General features: G+C 47.9%; 1 protein-coding gene across 1 annotated transcript in view; it reads right to left on the bottom strand.

Moving 5' to 3' along the window:
- Window positions 1-13,380: 13,380 nt before the first annotated feature.
- Window positions 13,381-21,518, bottom strand: part of LOC111760663 (contactin-associated protein-like 4) — a 58,355-nt gene continuing 50,217 nt past the window's right edge. The window contains 3 exon segments of the mRNA XM_071215558.1: window positions 13,381-13,571; window positions 16,737-16,876; window positions 17,058-17,268. Coding sequence (XP_071071659.1) covers window positions 13,381-13,571; window positions 16,737-16,876; window positions 17,058-17,268 — 542 coding nt within the window.

The raw sequence follows: 21,518 nt of genomic DNA, 5'->3' as shown, positions 1-21,518 counted from the left end.
ACTCTTCCTTTCTCTTTTCTCCTTCTGGGACTCATGGAGGTGTGTACTGGTTGGCTCTGGGCTCACCGGTACCGAGGCCCTGGTGATTTTTATCCATTCATTTTTATTTCTGTTCCTCAGACTGCAGAGGCTGAATTGACCTGTCTTCAAGTTATCTGGTTCTTTTTTCTGCCTCTCAAATCAGTTGCTCAACCTCTCCAGTACATTTTTTCATTTCAGTTATTGAACTTTTTAATTTCATATTTTTTCAGGTTTTTTACAATTTCTCTTTATTGATCTTTTCTATCTGGTGAGACTTCATTCTCAAAGATAGCTTTAGTTCATAAGATGGGGTTTCCTCTAGTTCTTCAACACACTTGAACGCTGGTTTGAGTCTGCTCTAGTAAGTCCAACATCTGGCTTCCCGTCAGATGATTCTGTCAACTGCTTTATCCCCCTGGGTACTGACCATACTTTCTTTCTTCTATATATGTTTTCTTGTTTTTGTTGTTTAAAATTCATCATTTAAAATAATATAATGTGGTTTCTATTGAAATTAGATCCGCCCCTGCCACAGGGTTTGTTGTGGTTTTTTTTGTTGTGATGACAGTTATTGTTTCCTTTATAATGACTTGCCTGAACTGATTATGTAACGTGTATATTCTTTGTTGTTTGTTCAGTCAAATCTGTGTTTAGCTGCCTTAGTGGCTGGCCAATTTTGGTCAGCAAGTTCCTCAGATGTGAAGCTGTCCTGCCCAGGAGCCTTCCACGTTTCGCTGACAGTAGCTGCCTAGTCTGCACTCCCTGCTGTGTGGGGCCACATGGTCGTAGAGGAGCATGCGGGGCCTTGCCAGGTCTTTCCTGAGGCACAGCCCAGGGCAGGCGCTTGGCACCAGGAGGCCTCTAGACTCCCAGGAATGTGCTGGAGCTGTGGACTGTGGACATGACATTTCACAGCTTTTCCCTTTAATTTTGTTGGTTAACTTGTTTGTTCCAACCACAATTGCCACCTCAGGAATCTGCAATGTTGAACAATTGTTATTAATTGCTTTTGACAAACATGCCCCAGGGAAAAGTCTGTTTGCTTTGTGAGCTCTGAGTCACATCCAATAAGGACAAACCTTGAGAATGGGCTTTTTCAGGCTATGCAAATAACGCACTTCTCTGGCAATGGGACTCTGAGTAAGCGCTGGCCCCTCCAGTAGCTGCTAGAATGCTAGCTTCCCCCATGATTGCAGATTGCTGTTTTGTTTTTTTATGGACATGGATTATACCATTTAATGCAGACCCAAGGCCGTACTTTTTTTGGGGGGGAGTGGGGGGTAGGTTTTCCATCCATTACAGATTCTCTTCATGTTAAGATCATAAAACACAATACAAAGTGATGAGCTCAGTTTAAAATGACAAGCAGGGAACCAGGAGAACAGCAGATCTGGCTCCAGGGCTCACTGTGAGAAGCCTAATTGGGTACAAGCAACTCCGACAGATGGAAAACAGGAAATGCCTCCACAGCCACTCAAGGTCATGCCTCAACAGTCTCTCAAGGTCTGCTTGATAGTTTAGGCTACTAAAATAACGCAGTGAAAACTTAAAATGACTGTGGAAGAGTTCAATATCCTATACTCACACACAGTGCTGGAAGCTTGGTAATATCAGACGTCTCTGTAAGCTAAAGGAAACACTGTTTAAGAAGAACTAGAGGTGGAAATCTGCTTTCAAAGAACAGATACTGTTAAAGGAAATGTTAGTATTTAACTTACAAGAGCTAAATTAAAAACTAAACGGTATACGTGGTATAATGAATAGCCTTGATTAAAGGTGCCCTAATTTAAAGCTCAGTATGAGCAGATTCAGAAGAGCAATCCTACAACTACTGTGCACAGAAGGCAAACACTGTGACCTGCTTGTGGAAGAACTCACTGCGCCATGGCCCTGCCTTCCCCTTGGGCCCAACTCTCCAAAGATTCTAGAACATTTCTAGGAGGAAAGACAAGGGCTTTTAATTATCAGGCAATCCTGAGAGACAAAGGGAGGATTCGTTTAGGTCTTTGGGACTATTCCTTTATTGACCATGTTTTAGATATTTAAAATGACAACTTCCCCACACAGTTATGAGATTAATTCAAAGCTCTGAGGGGAACTCTTAAAAAGATAGGCTATTCTGTGTAACGTGACTGTAAATCAGTTAGAATACCTTCATAACATCTTGCTCCCAGACTGCTGTTTTAAAGGCTGCTGCAGAGGTGAGGATAGGAGATGCAAAAGAGCAAATTTAAACACCAGAAAGCTCACTTTTAAACCAAGATTCAGTCATTTTTCTTGAATTAGCACTCCCTGGATTGTTGCCAGCCTTTGGTTAATTTCCAGAGTTCTGACAAAATCAATTTTGATGATTTTTTTTTCACTGTGTTTGCATTACTTTTGCAGAGAACGTTTTCTGAGGTCCTTACTCTGCCATTCCCAAACCCATCCTCTGATTTTCTTAACAAATTAGTTCAGAAAAATCACATTATCTAGGGCAAAAAGGTGCATCCCCAGTGGCAGGGGCTGTGCTAATTTTCTTCCAGTGCCATCACTGGAATTGCAGGGGAGTTAAATAGTTACATTTGCAGTAATTCCCCTCCTTCTCTGGGAGCCACCCACCTTGGCCCCACATGCTCACAGTCAGCATGCAGGAGAGATGGGCACAAAGCGGCATCCTCCTGTCCTGCTCAGCTTTCCAAGGCTCAGCCAGGGATGAGGTGGGTCTGCTTTAGATTTACCAACTGAGGTCATCCACAAGGGCCTGCCCCCATCAGGTTCCTCTCTGCTATTTGGGGGGGCAAGCAAGATGGAGCTTCTGGAAGTTTCTGAGTATATCTGTTCCAATTATACCTCAGGTACCAGGCAAATAACCATAAAGCATAATTAGGCACAAGCAGACATCGACTTCCCAAGGGCAACTCACCTATCACACAAACAACCTGCTTTCGAAGGCAATAACTGGACAGAGTGTACATTACATTTAAATTCAAATTTTTATAAGCTGCCTTCATGGGCTCATTTATGATTTTTAATTAACCTGTGTAGCCAGTACCTAATTAAGGAAAGCTCAGAGAACTCTTGATTACACAAAGCCCTAAAATAACCAAATTTTACTTTATTGGTGCTAAATTATTTTTAAAGAGCCAGATTATATTTACTTATGCCAAAGTGAATGCATTGTATCTATTTACCTTCTTTGATAGTTTTGACACTTAAAATAATTTTATATATGTTACATGTGCCAACACACACTGCATTTTTTTTTGTTTTGTTTTTTTAAGTTACCAGGGCCAGGTATTGAACCTGGGACCTTGTAAGTGGGAAGCTGGTGCTCAACCACTGAGCCACATCAGCTTCCCTGAGTTGGTTTTCTCATTTGATTGCATGTTATCTTTGTTTTTAGGATGCATCAGGAACCAAACCCAGGACCTCCAATGTGGGGGGCAGGCACTCAACCACTTGAGCCACATCAGTTTCCCAAAATCACATTTTTGGCAGACATGTTTGAGTCACGAGACTAGCCTGTGTGGCTTCTATAAATAGCCCAGGAGGGTGGAGCACAATGTGTGGTGGCAGAAGGGCAGCATGGGCTGAGCAAAGTGGTTTAATAACCAGCGTTGGTGGTGATGGGGATGTGCATTGCTGAAGGGATGTCTGGAGGTGTGGGTGTCGCTCAGTGGTTGAGTGCCCACATTGCATGTACAAGGTCCTGGGTTCAATTCCTGGTACCGCCTTTAAAAAAAGGTATGTCTGACTTTGGACATGAGGAGGCTGGTCTAGAGGAGAGAAAGATGTGTTCCAAGGGGCGGCTGGGGCCTGCCTGTGCCTTCAGAGAAGGGGTGCACCTGACGACGCCAGGTGCAGGCCCCTGTGCTGTAACGGTGGTTTCAGACTGGTCCCTGGCTTCCCTCTGCAGGAGGAGGACCCGTGAGCCTGGGGAGGCTGACACGGAAGGACCTGAGCAGAGAGAGAGAGTGCAGTGACAGCGTTAAAACGCTCACGCAAGACCTCCATGCGCATTAATGTGGTAAATGTAAGAAGGGAAGGAGAAGCGGCGCCAGGTGCACCACAGGCTGTCTCTTCCTGCAGGGCGGCTTCTTTCCATTATTGCCTTATTTGTGTCGCCAGCGCTCTTAGGTGCGCCCGCTGGGTGGGCATGCCTTCACACGCCTTCACGGGTGAGTGCAGGTGGGCACATCTTCAAACGTGTGTACAGTGGACATGCCTTCACGGGGGCGTGCAGGGCTCTCCACGTGCCTCTGGGGCTGGGAGAAGCTCAGGTGCCAAGAACTGAGGGCGAGGGCAGGGGCTGCGCGGGAGCCTCTCTCTGGCAACTGGGGAACCAATGGCCACAGCAGCCCCATCGACCCCTGAAGATGGGGTGGGGGGGACAAGGACTCCCCTCGGCTCCACAAGGCAGTTTTGAAGCAGACCAGGAATTGAACAGTCTTTGCATGGAGGAAAAATGACATTAATTGTTTTTATTTTTTTTAAGATTTATTTAGCCCCCTCCCACCCCCCGCCCCCCGCCCCCTGCCCCAGTTGTCTGCTCTCTGTGTCCATTGGCTGTGTGCTCTTCTGTGACAGCTTCTCTCCTTATCGGTGGCACCGGAAATCCGTGTTTCTTTTTGTTGGGTCATCTTGTGTCAGCTCTCCATGTGTGCAGCGCTACTCCTGGGCAGGCTGCACTTTCTTTCACGCTGGGTGGCTCTCCTTATGGGGCGCACTCCTTGTGCATGGGGCTCCCCTACAAGGGGGGCACTCCTTGCACGTATCAGCACTGTGCATGGGCCAGCTCCACACGGGTCAAGGAGGCCCAGGGTTTGAACTGTGGACCTCCCAAGTTGTAGGCGGATGCCCTAACCTTTGAGCCAAGTCCGCTTTCCCATTAATTGTTTTTAAATAACCACTTTGCATGAACTAAACATATAGGTTGTCATGAATGTTTTTAAAGATATAATTTTCTGAAATAATACTTTTTATAAAATTGATTTATTGAAGTATATCATTCATACATAAACATACATAAACAATAAGTGTATAATAATAGTTGTGAACTTACAAAACAAACATATATAACATCTGGGACTCTCATAACTCACCCTGCCACCAGTAACTTGCATTGTTGTTAAACCTTTTTAACTAATGATTAAAGAGCATTGTCAAAATATTACTACTAATCAATGTGTTTTTCCCCCAACCAACCCTATTTTTATCTTTATGTCATTTATATATGAACATACATAAACAATTAAGTGTATAGTAAAAGTTGTGAACTTACAAAGCAAACATGCATAACATCATACAGGGGTCCCATACATCAACCCTCCACCAACACCTTGTATTGTCCTGAGACATTTGTTACAAATTATGAAAGAATATTGTCAAATCTTACTACTAATCATAGTCCTTATCTTACATTTGGTTTGTTTTCCCCCAAACTCACCCTATTATTATTTTTTAAATAGATATTTTTTATGACAAAACAATCATGCACATGTGCAGAATTCCCAAACAACACTCCTCCATCCACACACCACACTGTGGTGGAACATTTGCTACAGGGAAGATAATATCTTCCGATTGTTACCATGTCCATGTCCACAGTGTACATGTGGTACACATTTTCCATACTGCCTCATTATCAAGACAGTACATCTTTTGAACAGATGCATTATCAATGCAGTACATCTTTTGAATAGATAATGTAAGAACATTATATTATTACTACTAACCACAGTCCATAGATCACTCCAGCTGTATTTTTCCCATGCTTCTCCACATTCCCAACACCCTGCAGTAGTGATATACATTTGCTCTAGCTCACAAAGGACACCCTTGCGTCTGTACCATCAACCACATTTCTCATCCACCTGTTGGTTTACTGTGCTATCCAGTTCTTAGCTAATTCTCTAGCATTCTGTCAACTGGCGTTTACATACCTAGATTACCATTTTCAGTCACATCCTCATTTATAAACTACCTGTTACTTACTGTGTTACCATATAGTCTATACATTTCCACACTTTTACAGTAAAGCTAATTAAAACTTCTACATACATTAAATAATCAGTAGCCCACTCAGTCCTCCTCTTATGTCCTTTAAGAATCCACCACCTACCACCAAGTCTTGAAGAAATTTTCAGGTTTTTGATCCATTTTGAGTTAATTTTTGGATAAGATACGAGATAGGGGTCCTCTTTCCTTCTTTTGGCTATGGATATCCAATTCTTTCAGCACCATTTGTTAAATGGATTGCTCTGCCTAAGTTGTGTGGGTTTGATAGGTTGGTCAAAAATCACTCGACCATACATGTGAGGGTCTGTTTCTGAACCATTAATTTGGTTCCATTGGTCTATGTGTCTGTCTTTATGCCAGTACCATGCTGTTTTTAGCACTATATCTAGGTAATATGATTTAAAGTCTGGAGATGAGGGTTCACTTTTCCTTTTTGTGATGTTTCTGGCTATTCAGAACTACTTACCCTTCCAAATAAAATTGATGATCTCATTTTCAATTTTTTTCTTTAATGATGGTGGAATTTCTATCAGGATTGCATTAAATCTAATTATCAATTTGAGTAGAATTGACATCTTAATGATATTTAGTCTTCCAATCCATAATAACTTCCAGTTATTTAGGCCTTTTTAAAATTTCTTTTAACATTGAGTTGCAGTTTTCTGAATATAAGTGCTTCACATTGTTGGCTAAGTTTATTCATATTTAAGTTTTATCTGTCATATTTTATTTTCACCACTCTTTTGACACTTTTAGCTACTTTCATTGATTTAATCTTCATTTCTAGACTCTCTTCCAGGCCTCTCTCTCCTGTCTTTTCTTTTCAGGCTCTAGCATACTCTTTAGCATTTCCTGAAAATCTCATCACTTGCTTAGAATTTCTCTTAGTTTCTGTTTATCTGTGAATTTTCTAGTCTTGCTTTCATTTTTGAAAGACAGCCTTGCTGGATATAAGATTCTTGGCCAGAAGTTTTTCTCTTATAGTATCTTAAATATATCAGACCACTGTCTTCTTGCCTCCATGGTTTCTGGTGAGAAATCAGCACTTAATCTTATTGGGTATCCCTTATATGTTATGCATTGCTTTTCTCTTGCTGTTCTCAGAATTCTCTCTCTGTCTTTGTCATTTGATATTCTGATGAGTATGTGTCTTGGAGTTGGTCTCCATATTTTTTTTTAGGTGGGAGTATGTTGTGCTTCTTGGACATGGATATTCAAGTCCTTCAATAGGGTTGGGAAATTTTCTAACATTATTTCTTCAAAAATTCCTTCTGCCCCTTTTCCCTTCTCTTCTTCTTCTGGGACACCCATGACATGCATATTTACATACATTTTGCTGTCATTTAGTCCCCTGAGACCTTGCTCAGTTTTTTCCATTCTTTTCTTCTTCTATTCTTTTTTATGTCCATTTCTTCAAGTTCAGAGGCCATTTCTTCAAGTTCACCAATCCTTTCTTTTGCCTCCTCAAATCTTCTATTATATGTTTCCAATGTTTTTAAAATTTCATTTATGGCACCTTTCATTCCCATAAGATCTGCTGTTTTTCTATGTCTACTTTCAAATTCTTCTTTGTGCCCATCCAGTGTCTTCTTAATATCCTTAATCTCTTTAGTCATCTCATTGAATGTATTAAGATTTGCTTGAACATCTATGATTAGTTGTCTCAATTCCTTTATGTCATCTGGAGGCTTATCTTTTTCCTTTAAATGGGCCACAGCTTGCTGTTTCTTGGTGTGGATTGTAATTTTTTTGTTGGTGTCTTGGCATCTGGCTTACTAGAGTATTTATTCTGGGTGTAGTTTTTCTCTTTAGTTTAGGGCTTCCTATTGTTTCTCCCTTGCTGGTTGTGCAGTAGGAGCCAAGCATGTAGTTGGTGCTGTAAGCTGTGGAGGCTCAAGCTGCTCTCATTGACCAAGGAAAATAAGCTTCTTCCAACTTTCTCCTTTGCCAGGGCTAGAGACAGAGTCACAGCTGTGTGAATTATCCAAGTCATGTAGGCCTAGACTGTAGCTGCCCAGAGAGACTGATGAAGCTTCACATCCTTTTCTCCCCTGCCTGGGGCAGGGATGTTGCTGCAGGTGTGGGCAGCAATCTATGCAGTGCAGGTACAAGATGACTGCAGTTGCCCTGATAGACTTCTTAATTTGTCTGTGCCAGCCAAAGGCTCTGCAGTTACCTGGATAGGCTGGTGCAGGGCCCACCAGCCTCCTCCCTTCCAAAGGTGGGGTGGAAGACTAGTCAAAAGCTATAGGCTGATCTGGGTGAAAGAAATCGGTTCCTACCATCACTGTGATTTTTGGTCAGCCTGGCTTCCCCTCAGGCTGGGGATGGGGTCAAAATGTCAACCACTGGCCTCTTTCTGACTTGGTCTGATTCATACTCCAGCTGTTTCCAGGGCTATTTCTCAGGCAGCTGATTCTACCAATCAGTAGTAGAAATCAGCAGTCAACCTTCTCCTTCTCCCCTGTTTCTGGGAAATGGAGCTTCCAATTTCAACAACAGAATATAATTCCTGGGGTGGCTCATGCTACCAAAGAAGAATAATCACCGGCTTCCATGGCTTGGCCAGTAATTTCCCGGAGATGCCGGCGCAGGTCCCCGCAGTTCATTCTGCTGGGAGTGTCACTGGGGCCTAGGCTGGTGCTGCAGTCCGATCTAGATAAAGAAGCCAGTCCCCATCTGCACTGGGATTCTCAGTCTAACCTGCTTCCCCTCATGCTGAGCACTGAGTTAAAATGGTGGCTTCTGGCCTCCTTCTGGCTTGGACCAGCTCAAACTTCAGCTGTTCTCAGGATTGTGCTTTATTTTTATTTATTTGTTTATTTTATTTATTTCTCTCCCCTTCCCCCACAATCCTGTTTGCTCTCTGTGTCCATTTGCTGCGTGTTCTTCTTTGTCTGCTTCTGTTGTTATCAGCGGCATGGGAATCTGTGTTTCTTTTGGTTATGTCATCTTATGTGTCAGCTCTGTTTGTGCAGCACCCCTCCTGGACAGGCTGAACTTTCTTTCGCACTGGGTGGCTCTCCTTATGGGGTGCACTCCTTGGCATGGGGCTCCCCTATGCAGGGACACCCCTGCATGGCATGGCATTCCTTGTGCGCATCAGCATGCATGTGGGCCAGCTCCACATGGGTCAAGGAGTCCTGGGGTTTGAACTGCAGACCTCCCATGTGGTAGGCGGATACCCTATCCACTGGGCTAAGTCTGCATTCCTCAGGATTATAGTTTAGCCTGCTAAGTTTACTCATCAGTAGCAGAAGTTGGTGCCCAACCATCTCTTCTGCCCCTGTTTTGGGGAAGTGGAGCTTCCAATTCCAGCCATGGAACAGCTCTTGAGGCAGCTTGTGCCTCCAGGGGAGGATGGGCACCAGCCTCTGGGGCATGGAGCAATCTACTCTTGAGTCTTCTCTGTAGATGGGAAGTCTCCTCCTTCTACTCCTTCAAGGACACTGCAAGATACTCTTCTGGTCTCCTGGAGCCCCCAAATAGGTGCTTCAGCAGCTCCAGAGAGCTCTGGGTGTTTCCTACTTGCCCTGTGGTAGGAGCTGACTCTAGGAGCTCCTTACTCTGTCATAATCTTGCTGGTTCTTCTGAAATACTTTTAAAAGCCTTTCTTCTACACATCATTCCATGGCAGATTACATGATAGTTCAATCTTTGCCACCCATTTTCAGGTGATTCAGTGGCACCTTAAGCCTGGAAAAGCCCTTGTGGACTGGCCTCGTCCGTGGAGCCCTGGGCCGATACCAAGGCCTGCACAGGTCTTCACATGTTGTCTGCACACCGAGGGGCCCCCAGGAAGGAGGGTCGTCGCCCACTCCTGGCGATGGTGGAAAGGGAAGGGTGGGCGAGGGGAGGGAGGGCTGAGTGCGCAGCTCTGGGTTGGTGCCAGGGGCACTGCAGCAAGGCAGATGCGTGTTCTTACCTAAAGTGCTGACTTTCCACGCGTGCCTCTGTAGCCCGAGGGCCAGTCACTGACAACACGGAGACTCTCTGGGTCCTTGTGCTCTCCTGTTCCTCTTGCACATGCGCGAGCTCACACCCACCCATGCCCCAACATGCCGTGAACAGCCTCAGTGCCATCTCCACACTCCCCACATCCCTAGGGAAAGCAGAAAGCCAGGGTGCTGGGCAGGGCTGGGCATGCGCTTTTGTCCATGGGCTGGAGAACACGGCTTTAAGCAGCAAAACAATGAAACATACTTTATTTAGGGCGAGTCCATTTCGTTCTTCCTTTCTCTCGAATATATTTGGTGACTAAGCTGTGTAATCAAAGCTGACATGTTTACTTCTTAGAATAACCTAAAAATATTGAAGTTAGTTAGATGATAGAGAGATGGTAGGTGATGGAGCGATTGGAGAGCTGGGTGGTAACACATACTTGTTTATGAAAGCCAGCGGTCCTTGGCTGAGGCTTGGCGGGAATGACGCAGGAAGATGCGTCATCATGGGTCAGCTCAGACCACAGGCCCGACCCAGGTTCCTCTCCTCCACAATTATGTACTGAGGGCCAGCTGTGCACAGCTGGTGCATTGGGTGCCTGGTGGGGCCAGGAAGGGTGGCTGGAGCCCGTGCTGCTTTCCCACCTACTAGCACTGGCTGCTTGGAGAAGTATGTGTACTGGTCTCTCATTCCTAAGATTGTATTGGATTATAAAAGGTCTAAGCACCCTCCAGGCCACGACGTCTTCCCTTCATGGCTGTGACAAGGGCCAGCCCCTGTGGTCCTCCTCTCAAGAGATGCAGAGGCAAGTCCCAGCCAGGGGATGGGCGAGATGGCCTCTGAGATGGCCTGGAGGACCACGCCTCTGACCACACCCGCTCAAGGGGCAGCTGCCCCTGAGAACCCAGAGCACGCCACCCGCGTTAGGAAAAGGAAAGCTTGGGCTTCACACCTACGCCGCATCCGTCAGCCATTGGCATTTGGTCAGGGCAGCCCTTGTGTGTCCCTGGCTTTTCCCTCCCTGATGGGCACACCTGCGCCTCCCCAGGCAGCACTGGGCACTCACAAGAGGAAGACACCCACGGATGGCTCTGTCCACTGCTGATGGCATAGGGACAGTTCTCAGGCTCAAAGGGCTCCACTCTATAAAATATTTACAATCACAGGCTGCTTTACTTGTAGCAATCCATAGGTATTAATAACTTCCCTTTCACTGTTAATTTGGGCCATTATTTACCTTGGTAACTGCAGCACCAGTTACTAGTCTGCAAATAGTAGAAATCCTAGGCTAGTCCATGAGGTATAAAGTAACACACACAACAGGACAGAACGCATAGGTCTACATGTCTTTTTTACTGATATGAAATGCTCATTTCATAAATTTTAAATGTTACATAAATTCTCTTACTTCATCCCCCAAATTCTGTTTTATTATGAACAAGAAGCTAAAATTGTCAAATCAAGGAAGGACGGTGGGTGTGCGATGATGCCACCACTGCGGCGTCTTGTGGAGGGCAGACAGCAGGCACTGGGCCCTCTTGGCCCACCCCCCTGACAGCTCCAGGAGCCCTTCCAGGGCCAAAGCAAGCCCTGGAACAGCTGCTGTGAAGCCAGCGTGACTGCACAATGTGCCGTGAATCAAACCTACCATCGCTCTCTTGGATCTGTCTCTAGCTATTACAAGTCTTTGGGAGAAAATATACAAATGATTCAAAAGACTTGTCCTCCTTAAGTTACTGGATTAGATTTACAGGAAAAAGAAAATCAAGATTGCCCAGGCATTATAAGACTGGCAGCATTTCTTTCTTTCTTTTTTTTGTGGTACCAGGCAACAGGAATTGAACCTGGGACCTTGTATGCAGGTAGCCACTGAGCCATGTTGGCTTCCCTGAGTTGGTTTTTAAATTTATTTTTCTTGTTTGATTTTGCTTTTTCAGGAGGCACCGGGAACCAAACCTGGGACCTCCCATGTGGGAGGTGGGTGCTCAATGGCTTGAGCCACATCCACTCTGACAGCAATTCTAACAGTGAATAAAGACAGAGGCAATGTGGTTTCCAACCCATAAGAAACACAGAAAAGCGGCTGTGAAATTGACCGGAAGTAGTAACGTGGAATTCCTGTATTTCTCTATGGAACTCCCTGCAGCAGCCCATGGTGAGGGGTGCACAGGGGGGCTCGGTCAGGTACCTTGGGACCCAGGGAGGCTCTGGCAGGAGCTGCGGGCCACCTCCAGTGTTTCCCGTCAGCCTCTGCTCTCCCGGTCTGTACCCAAAAACATTGGTTTGGGAGCTCCTTGAGAACCTGACACCGACATCCTGGAATTGGGGCTAGAATAAGGGATTTGGAGACTGCTCTGGTTTTCAGGTGGGGATACAGTTGCAGGTCAAAGTTCAACATTGTGAGCAGTTGACATGCAAGGGAAGCAGCTCAACATTTGGAAAGGAAATGCGATTCAATGCACAGTGAGTTTTCTAACATGTGAGAAGGCAGCTGCACGGAATAGACTCAGGATAGTGAGGAACACTTGGCAGGTCCACTAGGGAAAATACACAACCAACAAAAAACAAAAGAATTGATCGCTAAAAAGAAAACATAATCACCCAAGGTTTTTAGGGAAATAAATGTACTGATATGTATCATTCAGGCACTGCAGATGCAAATAAAACTACACTGGTCATAAGAAAATTTCATGGTTCTAACTGCACTGCAAGTCTAGCTTTAAACATCTCTGTGAGAGTGATGTTGTGAGGGAGCACTGAGCATCAGCAATAGACCCTGATGACCAGATGAAGGAAAAAGGCAAAACACCACATCCTTGTGAGCTGTGCACCAGTGGAACGCTGCTACCTAAGAATTTGTAGTTTCCTAGTTGAAAGCTGGCATTTAGTACTCGATCTATCCAAAATGATTATGTGCATTCAAGCAGGAAGAGTAAATAAATAAAACACCAACCAACCGACAAATGAAAGTCTTCCCAGTTAGGGCTGGCCTCCGCAGTGCAGGAAAGCAGAGGGCTGCTCGTTTTCAGCCACTCGGCTGCGGCTCGTGGCAGAGGTTCTGTCCAAAAAACATGACTAGGAAGTATAGTCAGTTCTAGGGAAACAGGTCCCACAGCACAGCCCGCGTGTGCGAGTGCAGCGAAGGCTCATGCCTGACTCTGACTCAGAGCTTCGTAGCATGTTTCCTTTCAAAACCCAGTCATGAAGTCGTTCAACTCCATTTACAGCTGCGTTGGCGTGCCAGAAACTAGCAAGGGCCCTGATGATACGCATCGTGGTTTCAGATACACACGGCACGAATGGTGCGGTGGGGCCCCCCAATGGCGCCGTCATCTGCCGTGTACCAAGGGTGCTTTGTGGTGGTGGAGGGCCAGGCATGGCAAGAAGCAGAAAGAAGACTCAAAGCCACCGCACCCGTCAGAAGAAGTACTCCTGATTCTCGCCAACTGGGCGCTGCAAGTGGGGCTCGCACTCTGGCACGGCCTCGGCACAGCCTTTGTTCTCTGGCCTATTTGCCTCCTTGCTTTTGTACAAGTTCTTCTGCTGATAGAAGCCAATGGCTATGGCAGCGAAGCAAAGCAAGATGACCGCCACCGTGGCGATGGCACCTGGTGGGAAGAGAAGGGAGACATCAGAACACAGGTGGTGGCACGTGCAGGCAGATGCGTGGCCTGCGCCACTGCCCAGAGAGTCTAGATGAAATTGTCTCTACCTACCCCACACTGGGAACAACAAAACATTGGGAATGCCTAGGTCCAGCGATGCTGTGACATTGGTTTACCCCTGAGTCCATTGGCATAGCACGTTCACCTCTCCTGCACGCCTTTCTCCAAAGGCGAATCATGACAGGATTCCATTTAATGCCCCTAGACACACACACAACCCCAGACCACATGTGTGCATGGAGAAGCAGATGTGGCCAAATCGTCGTGAGAGGATAAATTGAACCATGCTTCCACTAAGCTTTCGATATATTTTAAGGAATCTAAATGTATGTATTTTCATGAATTTTTAAAAATAATTTGGGTACAGCACAGTAAATTACACTAATATGGGATTAATAACTAGACATGTATGACTAGCTCCTATTGCTAAATATACTGTAGGAACGAACATATGGAACATGGAATTCTACAGAATCCAGATTATTTGAAATCTCCAATTGTAAATATTTTGATAATTGAAACCAATACCTGTGGTTCTCAACTTTGTCTGCACATTAGATAAATTTAACCAAAATCTCTGGATGGGAGGACTAGTAACTTTAAAAAGCTATTCAGTGATATCTGTGTATATCCAGGTTTGAAAAATGCTGAGTTATATTATAGCAAAATGTTTACTCGAGCTATTGCACCAGAGAAAATAAAATATCAAAAATAAGTTCCAGAATATTAAGAAATGCACTTGAAAATGTGGTCTCCAAGTTTTATACATTTAAGGATGATTAATGCAGGTGTAGATTTATATTCCAATTCATGAACGTCAGACAGCACAGGGATTTCTCAAGTCATGGAGGAGACGGTGTGTCCTGCAGTGTCAGGTCTCTTCCAACAACGTGGAGGAGGATTGCAAAGCTGTGGTGTCCCGCAGACTCAGAGCTCAGACTGGGCTAGTTAGGACCAGCCTGCTGGGATGGGCGCGCTGCAGCAAACTGAGCAGATAGAGAAGCATTTGGGCCACCGGCGTTCACACCAGGCAGGGGCTCACTGCCGGCACTCCCGCCAGGCAGGGGTTCACCGGCTCCTGTACATCCAGCACAAACATGCTACAGCCTCCTGTGCTTTAGTCGGAGTGAGCACTGAACTTGGCCTTTCACCTCAGAACAAACAATGGGGTGGTCATAATCATTTCAGCCTCTCACTGGAGGTGAGTGCTCGAGAGCGCGTGCTCTCCCAGCCCTGACGTTAAGGTCTGTTCTCAATTGCAATAATGCACTATCTGGCTTTGGATATAAAACACGGTCACCTTGACATTGGCTGGGGCAGGAGAACGGCAGCCACGGGGAGCAGTTTTTCTTCTAGTTTGTGGCTGCTCGTGGCAGGATGGTGGTGGTTGAGAACAACTAATTCACCCATTGACTAATCACGTTGAGATGGTGTGGCTAGGGTGTGGGGCACCCATGCAGTCCAGCGCATGCCACAGTCACGGGGAATGTACCCTTTGGCAGAGGCTGCAGTGGACTGTGCTGGTCGGCACGTCTCGTTCCATCCCCACCACCCGTCCTCCACCTGCCCGTCCACGGGAAGCCCTCTCCTGCCTCTAGCTCACCAGGATTCCAAACCCCATTGCATCGATTCTCCGCCTTACACTATCATGTGCTTGACACAGAGAAAGAACCCTAAGATGTGGACGGCAGCCTGGCCGTGCCCCTCCAGGGCCAGCTGGCTATGGGTGCCATGTACACCCCCATAGCCACCCAGCGACAGGGAAGCCAAGCGTCCCTGCGGCATTCTGGCGTTCTCTGAGCTGGGTCTTGGCAGAGCAGCCCATCCTGTTTCAAAATGCATTGTGTGAAGATGAGAAGGCTGGGGCAGTGGAAGGGGAGTGCAGAGCTGGACGGTACCTCTTCTCTCATTGTTGGACACCTGGCAGGACCTGCTGGGAGAGGACGGCACCAGAACGAGCCGTGACCAAGCTTGGGACCACTGCCCCACCCGGCACGTCCTGCAACAATTGCCACTGAGAGTGTAAAATTCTGCAGAACAAATGCTGGTTCTTCCCACCAGTCAGCGCCATATCCACATGTTTGGATGTGCTGAAGGAGAAAGTATTAGATATTTTTTAAAGAATCTGTCATAAGGAGACTCCTATTTTTGACACAGCAGAGCAGTGAAAACTCCCCTCACACTAAATGGCCTTTGATGGACATTGCACATCTGTTTTCACAGACATTGCACGTCAAATTTTGTGGGCATCGCACATTTGGATTTTGGATGTCTGATTTCACAGGCAGCGCACATATGTAGCTAATCTTTCCAGACATGAGCTCCTCAGTCAGTTGACCGAGAGCAGTCTCTCTCCTTTGTTGGGCTTGTTTGTGGGAAAGCACGCCTATGGGACTGAGGAGGCAGAGGAGGCTGGCATCTGTCATCACGCTGTGGGCCCATCTGTGACACTGAACAGTCCCCAGGGTTCGCAGCAAGGTGGTGACGGCTGAGTGGGGAGAACGGCCGAGGCTGTCCAGGGCTACAGCCGAGGACAGGGCTTCAGTGGTGCTGGCAGCCACAGGAGGGTTGTGTCATGTCTCGTGAGCAGAGCAGCTGAATAACGTTTAGGTGACCAGCCAGCGTCCAAGCATGTAATTGTGCTTTCTCAAAAACCCTACTAAGGGAGAAGGAAGGTTGGATTTTTATGTCAGCTTTTTGAAAAATTATGTTTTAAAAATTCTTTCATTTTAAAATGATGGTTTTACCTCTTCAGTTGAAAAATAACCTCGGTGCCATCATTGGTCTATAAGCCTAACATTTTATTTTAAAAAACAAAAGGGCCCTGCGCAATATCTAAACCACTCACATGGTGGATCTGTAAGCAGACAGGGCCGCTGAGCTAATCCCAGGGAGGCAGGAAGCCATTTCCTTAAGTAGATGCTCCAGGCCCCCGGGCTGTGCAATTTAAGGCTTTTCCATTATTAGGCATTTTTTACAATAATTCCTTAACAAGTGTGTTGATGAAACCATCACTTATACTGACAATCTCCAAATAAGCTGGATTCAGGGAGATTACATCATAAAATAAGCCCCAAATGCTCCGTGTCCAGGGGCTGCACTGCCCACCGTGGGCGCTCTCTGTGGACATCCTCCGTGTCCACGAAGGTGGCACAGCCGCGCTGTCACCTCCGATCACAGCCGAGTCGCCCTTGGTCGCATCAGCCACAGGCTGCCCCTCCTCTCCGGGTCCCGAATCCTCTACAAAGCTAGAAAGAAAAACAGGAGGAACGTGAGGGGTTCCCCAGTGCCTGCCAGGGCAGAGCTACCTCCTAAGATACAGGACGTGCGGCGCTGGGGACCGTTTAGAGGCAAGGGCCGGCGGCTCGACGGCGGGTTCCAGGAGCTACGGCCCCTGCGCGGCCCAGGCCACAGCGCCCACCTGCCCGCGCGTGGGTGCGCTCCCGCGACGCGCCGTCTCACGCCTGCGCCGCGCAGCTGGATGCTGCCACCGGGCCCCGCACCCTGGTGCGCCCGGGGCTCCCGGGAGGCAGCGCTGCCTTCAGCGGGGCCGCGCCCTCGAACCGCAGCGCCGACAGGCAGCCCGCGAAGCCGCTCGCGCCGGCCCGCGCCGTCTCGGGGTCCACGTGGCCGCCGGGCTCTGAGGGCGACAGAGAGCTCTGGTTAGCAGGGTGGGACGCGCGCGGGGCAGGGGCGCGGGGCCGGGGCGCACGGACGGGGCCGCGGAACAGGGCGGCGGGACAGGGCCGTGGGGCAGGAGCGCGGGGTCGGGGTGCCAGTCCGGGGCCGCGGGGTAGGGGCGCGGGTTGCGCGGGGACGGGGTGCGCGGGGTGCTCTGGACGCAGGGACAGTGGGAGCTGGACGCCTGGCTTTCACCACTGGAGCTTCTCTACCCTGAAATCATGTGAGGAATAATCCTGGAATGACAGGATTGTAGCAGTGGCAGGAAGGAAATAGGTCAGAGAAAAACACTGCTTTTCAGTTTTATAATTACGCTGCAAATAATATTTAAATTTAAATAATAAGCACTCAAAAGAAAAAGAAACAGGGATTAGTGCTTTTCATTTCCATTAATGAAGTTTCTGAAAAAGTAAAATGGCCTCACACGCACCCATTGGCCCTTGAAGTCCTGCATCGACCTCAGGGCTTTCCGGGTTTGAACCTTGATCGTTGCCACGGGAAACAAGCTGTCAGCTCCCACCTCCTGTTCAATGAGCTTTCTCTCAATCTGCCTCCACACAGCTCAAAAAGCACTTGAAGGCCCCTGGCTGAGTGTCTATACTTCACGTTCTCTGTTTTCCAGTATCCGCTTAGGCTGAACTCTAGACGACAGGGTGCGTCTTTACTCAACACCCGCCCAGTGGGCCCCTGGCACCTCTGTGCTCTCCCCGCCCATCTTCCCGCGTCTCTCCTACTCTGTTTCTAATTGGAGAGGAATTGCCCCAGCATGTCCCTCCTAAGGGGGCTGTGGCGACACCGTGGCCTGCAGGTAATCCCCGGGGGGACGACCCGTGGCTGGCGGGCGCCTCTGTGTCCTCCTCAGTAGGTGACCACATGCCCTCCGCCGCTGCAGGGGACACCTTGGGTGCCAGGGGAAGCTTTGTCTTTGCAACACTTTGTTTCTGCATGAAGCTCTGTGACCAGCGAGTCTCTTCTCTCTTTCAGTTCATCTACTGGGCTTCAGTTTGGAAAATTATTCTGAATTCTGAGAGGTGGTTTCATTGCTCCACTAAAGCTCATGTTCTTTCATCAAGTTTTACCCGAGGTGTGCCTGGCTCCTCCAACAGCCGGGCTCTCTGGGGTTGATGCTGGACCTCCTCTCTCCCTCTCTCCCTCCCTCTTTCTCTTTCTCCCTCTCCTTCCCTCCTTCCCCCCTCCTCTTCTCTCTTCTCTGTCTCTTCCTCTCTGTCTCTGTCTCCCTCTCCCTCCCTGTCTCTCTCTCTCTCCTGTGTCTTCTCTCCTCCTTTCCTCCCTCTTTCTCTCCTGTCTCTTCTTTCTTCTTTCTCTCTGTCTCTCCCCGTCTGTCTCTCCCTCTCTCTTGTTTCTCTCCCTTTCCTGTCTCTCCCTCTCCCTCCCTCCCTATCTCTCCCTCTCTCTTCTCTCTCCCTTTCCTCTCTCCCTGTCTCTCCCTCTCCTTCCCTCCCTCCCTCTCTTTCTCTCTGTCTCTCCCTCTCTCTTTTCTCTCTCCCCTCCCCGTCTCTTCTGTCTCTGTCTCTCTGTGTACTGAGTTGTTTTCTTGCAATGTGAGTGTGTCACCAAGATGACCCCTGCTGGTCAGCAGTGTCCAAGACCACAGGGACTTCAGCCCCTCCACACCTGGGGTAGCAAAAGTGGCCCAGACCCCCTGGTCCTGCTTGAGTCCTTGGAGACATGAGGCTGGGCACCTCATGCTTCCAGCATCCAGGGGCATCCACACACCTGGCTTCACCCCAGCTCCCCCTGCAGGTCCAGACTCCCTCCAGGGCCAGGCAGGTAAGAAAGTTCACAGGAGCTTCTCACCGCCCCTACCCCACCCCAGTGTTTGGCTTGCTTTCGGGGCTAAACTGACAATTGTGCCAGGAAACAGGGAAAACTGTTATCTTCCCTGTGTCTGACTCCTGAAAATAAAACGTGCCACTCTTTCTTTAGCTTAAAACCCTTTTTCCCCAAAGATGTATAAATGCAGGGGCAGGTAAGTGGGCCAGCTTGCCTCTGTGGTCCACTTTCCTTCTGTGCTTAGGAACTGCTCTCCTGTGAGATCAGGCTCAGTGCTAAGGGCAGGGGGCAAGAGAGTGGCTGTGGTCCCTGGAGAAGTGGCTTTTCAGGTAGAGTGTGTGGCTGAGGACACATGTCATCTGCCTTGTGATTTTCATAGAGCTGCCCAGGTCATTTTATATAAAAACAGACTTTAAAAACATTACGAAGGAAATCTTAAGAACACGATCAGATTCCAGGAGCCTCAGGAAGTCGACATTCTCAACGGGCTCAGTTCTGAGGTGGTCTCTCCTATTTGACAACTAGTGAGAATTGCATGTTGCATGCAAGGGGCAGCTTCTACCCTTCTGAAGAGCTTTCAAGTGCGCACTTTGGTTCTGAAGATAGTTCCGGGTCATTCCGGCCCCCTCTAGAGCAGGCACTGACGACTGGGATCATCTGATCTCAAGCGCGCCTCGGCTGTGAGAGCCGGCGGGCAGGCTTTCCCTGACAGGTGGACGCTGGGTCCAGAATCTGCAGCAGATGCCCACCCCATCTGCCGGGGGGGGAGGGGGCACCGTGGAGCTGGGGTCACTCGAGAAGCACAGCCACTCAGCACAGGCCAACGTCTCTGCAAAACCACAGCCCTTTCCCACCGGCCTCGGCCACGAGGTCCCTCAGGCACCACTCTACTCTGCGCACAGAGTTTCAGTTTTCTTAGGATTACAAAATGCTTTGGAAATTTTATGAGGTTTATGGCAGGGCAGGTCTTAAACTGTCAACATGCAGATAGTGCTATTAGAAAAATCCACACACCCCAGGCATACAGCAAATGAATTTTTATTCAAAATTTCATGAAACACATTGCTTCAAGCTTAAAATATATTGCTGAAATTGAACTTCAACCGTATTTTGAGAGTCTGAATAATATACCAATGAATATCTAATTTTTGAATTAAAATATCAGTGTATTCAATTCCATTCTCCTGTACTTTACTCATTTAATTTAGGAGAAATACATGATTAATTTTATACATACATTTTTAGTCATTGTTCTTTATGTAATATAGTCCATTTTCTTAGTTCAAGACACAATATATCAGACCTTGTTCCAGTCTTTTTATCAATAATTTTTACATTGCATTTGAACATAAATTGTATTTTAAAATAATCTCTTGTCAAAGTTTTAAATAATTCTTCTTGCTTGTTACCTGTGTGAAAAAGTTTATCTTCCAGCCTCAGGGTGTCAGATGCGGCATCTTTAGATTGGGGTTTGGCGCTGGCAGACCACACCTGCAGGACCACGCCCACCGGACCACACCCGCTGGACCACGCCTGCTGGACCATGCCTGCCGGACCACACCCACTGCACCACACCCACTGGACCACACCTGCCGGACCACACCTGCCGGACCATGCCTGCTGAACCACACCCGCTGGACCACACCTGCTGGACCATGCTGCTGGACCACACCCGCTGTAACACCTGCTGTGAGTGACCGGGCAGAGGGCACTTGATCAGCCCTTTCCCTCCATGAATGATTTTAAATCAGTGATGGAAGACGGCCTCCTTCGCTCCATTCACAGAATTCTTCTCTTCAACCTTCAGCAGCCTTGCCCAGGGCCGAGCACATGGACTGGTCTAAAACTGTCCATTACTTCCTTGTTCGGGCAGCAGAGAATAACCAACAGCTGGGGCCGAGTCTGCCCCACAACGGAGCTGCCCCCGTGGGATCTAGGTCCCTGATGGCCCCTCGTTGGGAGGGATTTTGTGGTTTTGTCGGTTTAGGATTTTTGAACAATCTCATGGCTCCTATGTGATGCCATAGCTTTAAAAATGGAATAAAATATGTGCTAACGGTAGGGCCATGCTGGCTCTCCATCAGCGCTGGAGGAGCACATCCAGAGCCGGAGCTGCGCATTCTCCAGCTTCCAACCCCCTCCCCACCCAGAGCTCCCCCAGACACCACCTCACCCCTGCCCCGGCCCAGCAGCTCCGAAACCAGCTGCACCTGCAGTCCCCCAGGCGAGGCAGCTCCTTCCCCCCTCTACTTCAGGGAGGGCCAGGTGGTCTCCATCCAACCCCACTGCAGGAAAACCCCGTCATCTCAGCGTATAAAATTCACCCGGATCTTGCTGCCTCCCTGGCCCTCACCTGGGTACTGTGACAGCCTCCGACTGCACCCCCTTCTCCCCGTTCCCCACTTCCCAACACCG

This window comes from Dasypus novemcinctus, chromosome 6, assembly GCF_030445035.2.
Source record: "Dasypus novemcinctus isolate mDasNov1 chromosome 6, mDasNov1.1.hap2, whole genome shotgun sequence".
In the NCBI taxonomy this organism is placed as follows: Eukaryota; Metazoa; Chordata; class Mammalia; order Cingulata; family Dasypodidae; genus Dasypus; species Dasypus novemcinctus.
This window is presented reverse-complemented; position numbering and strand designations above follow the sequence as displayed.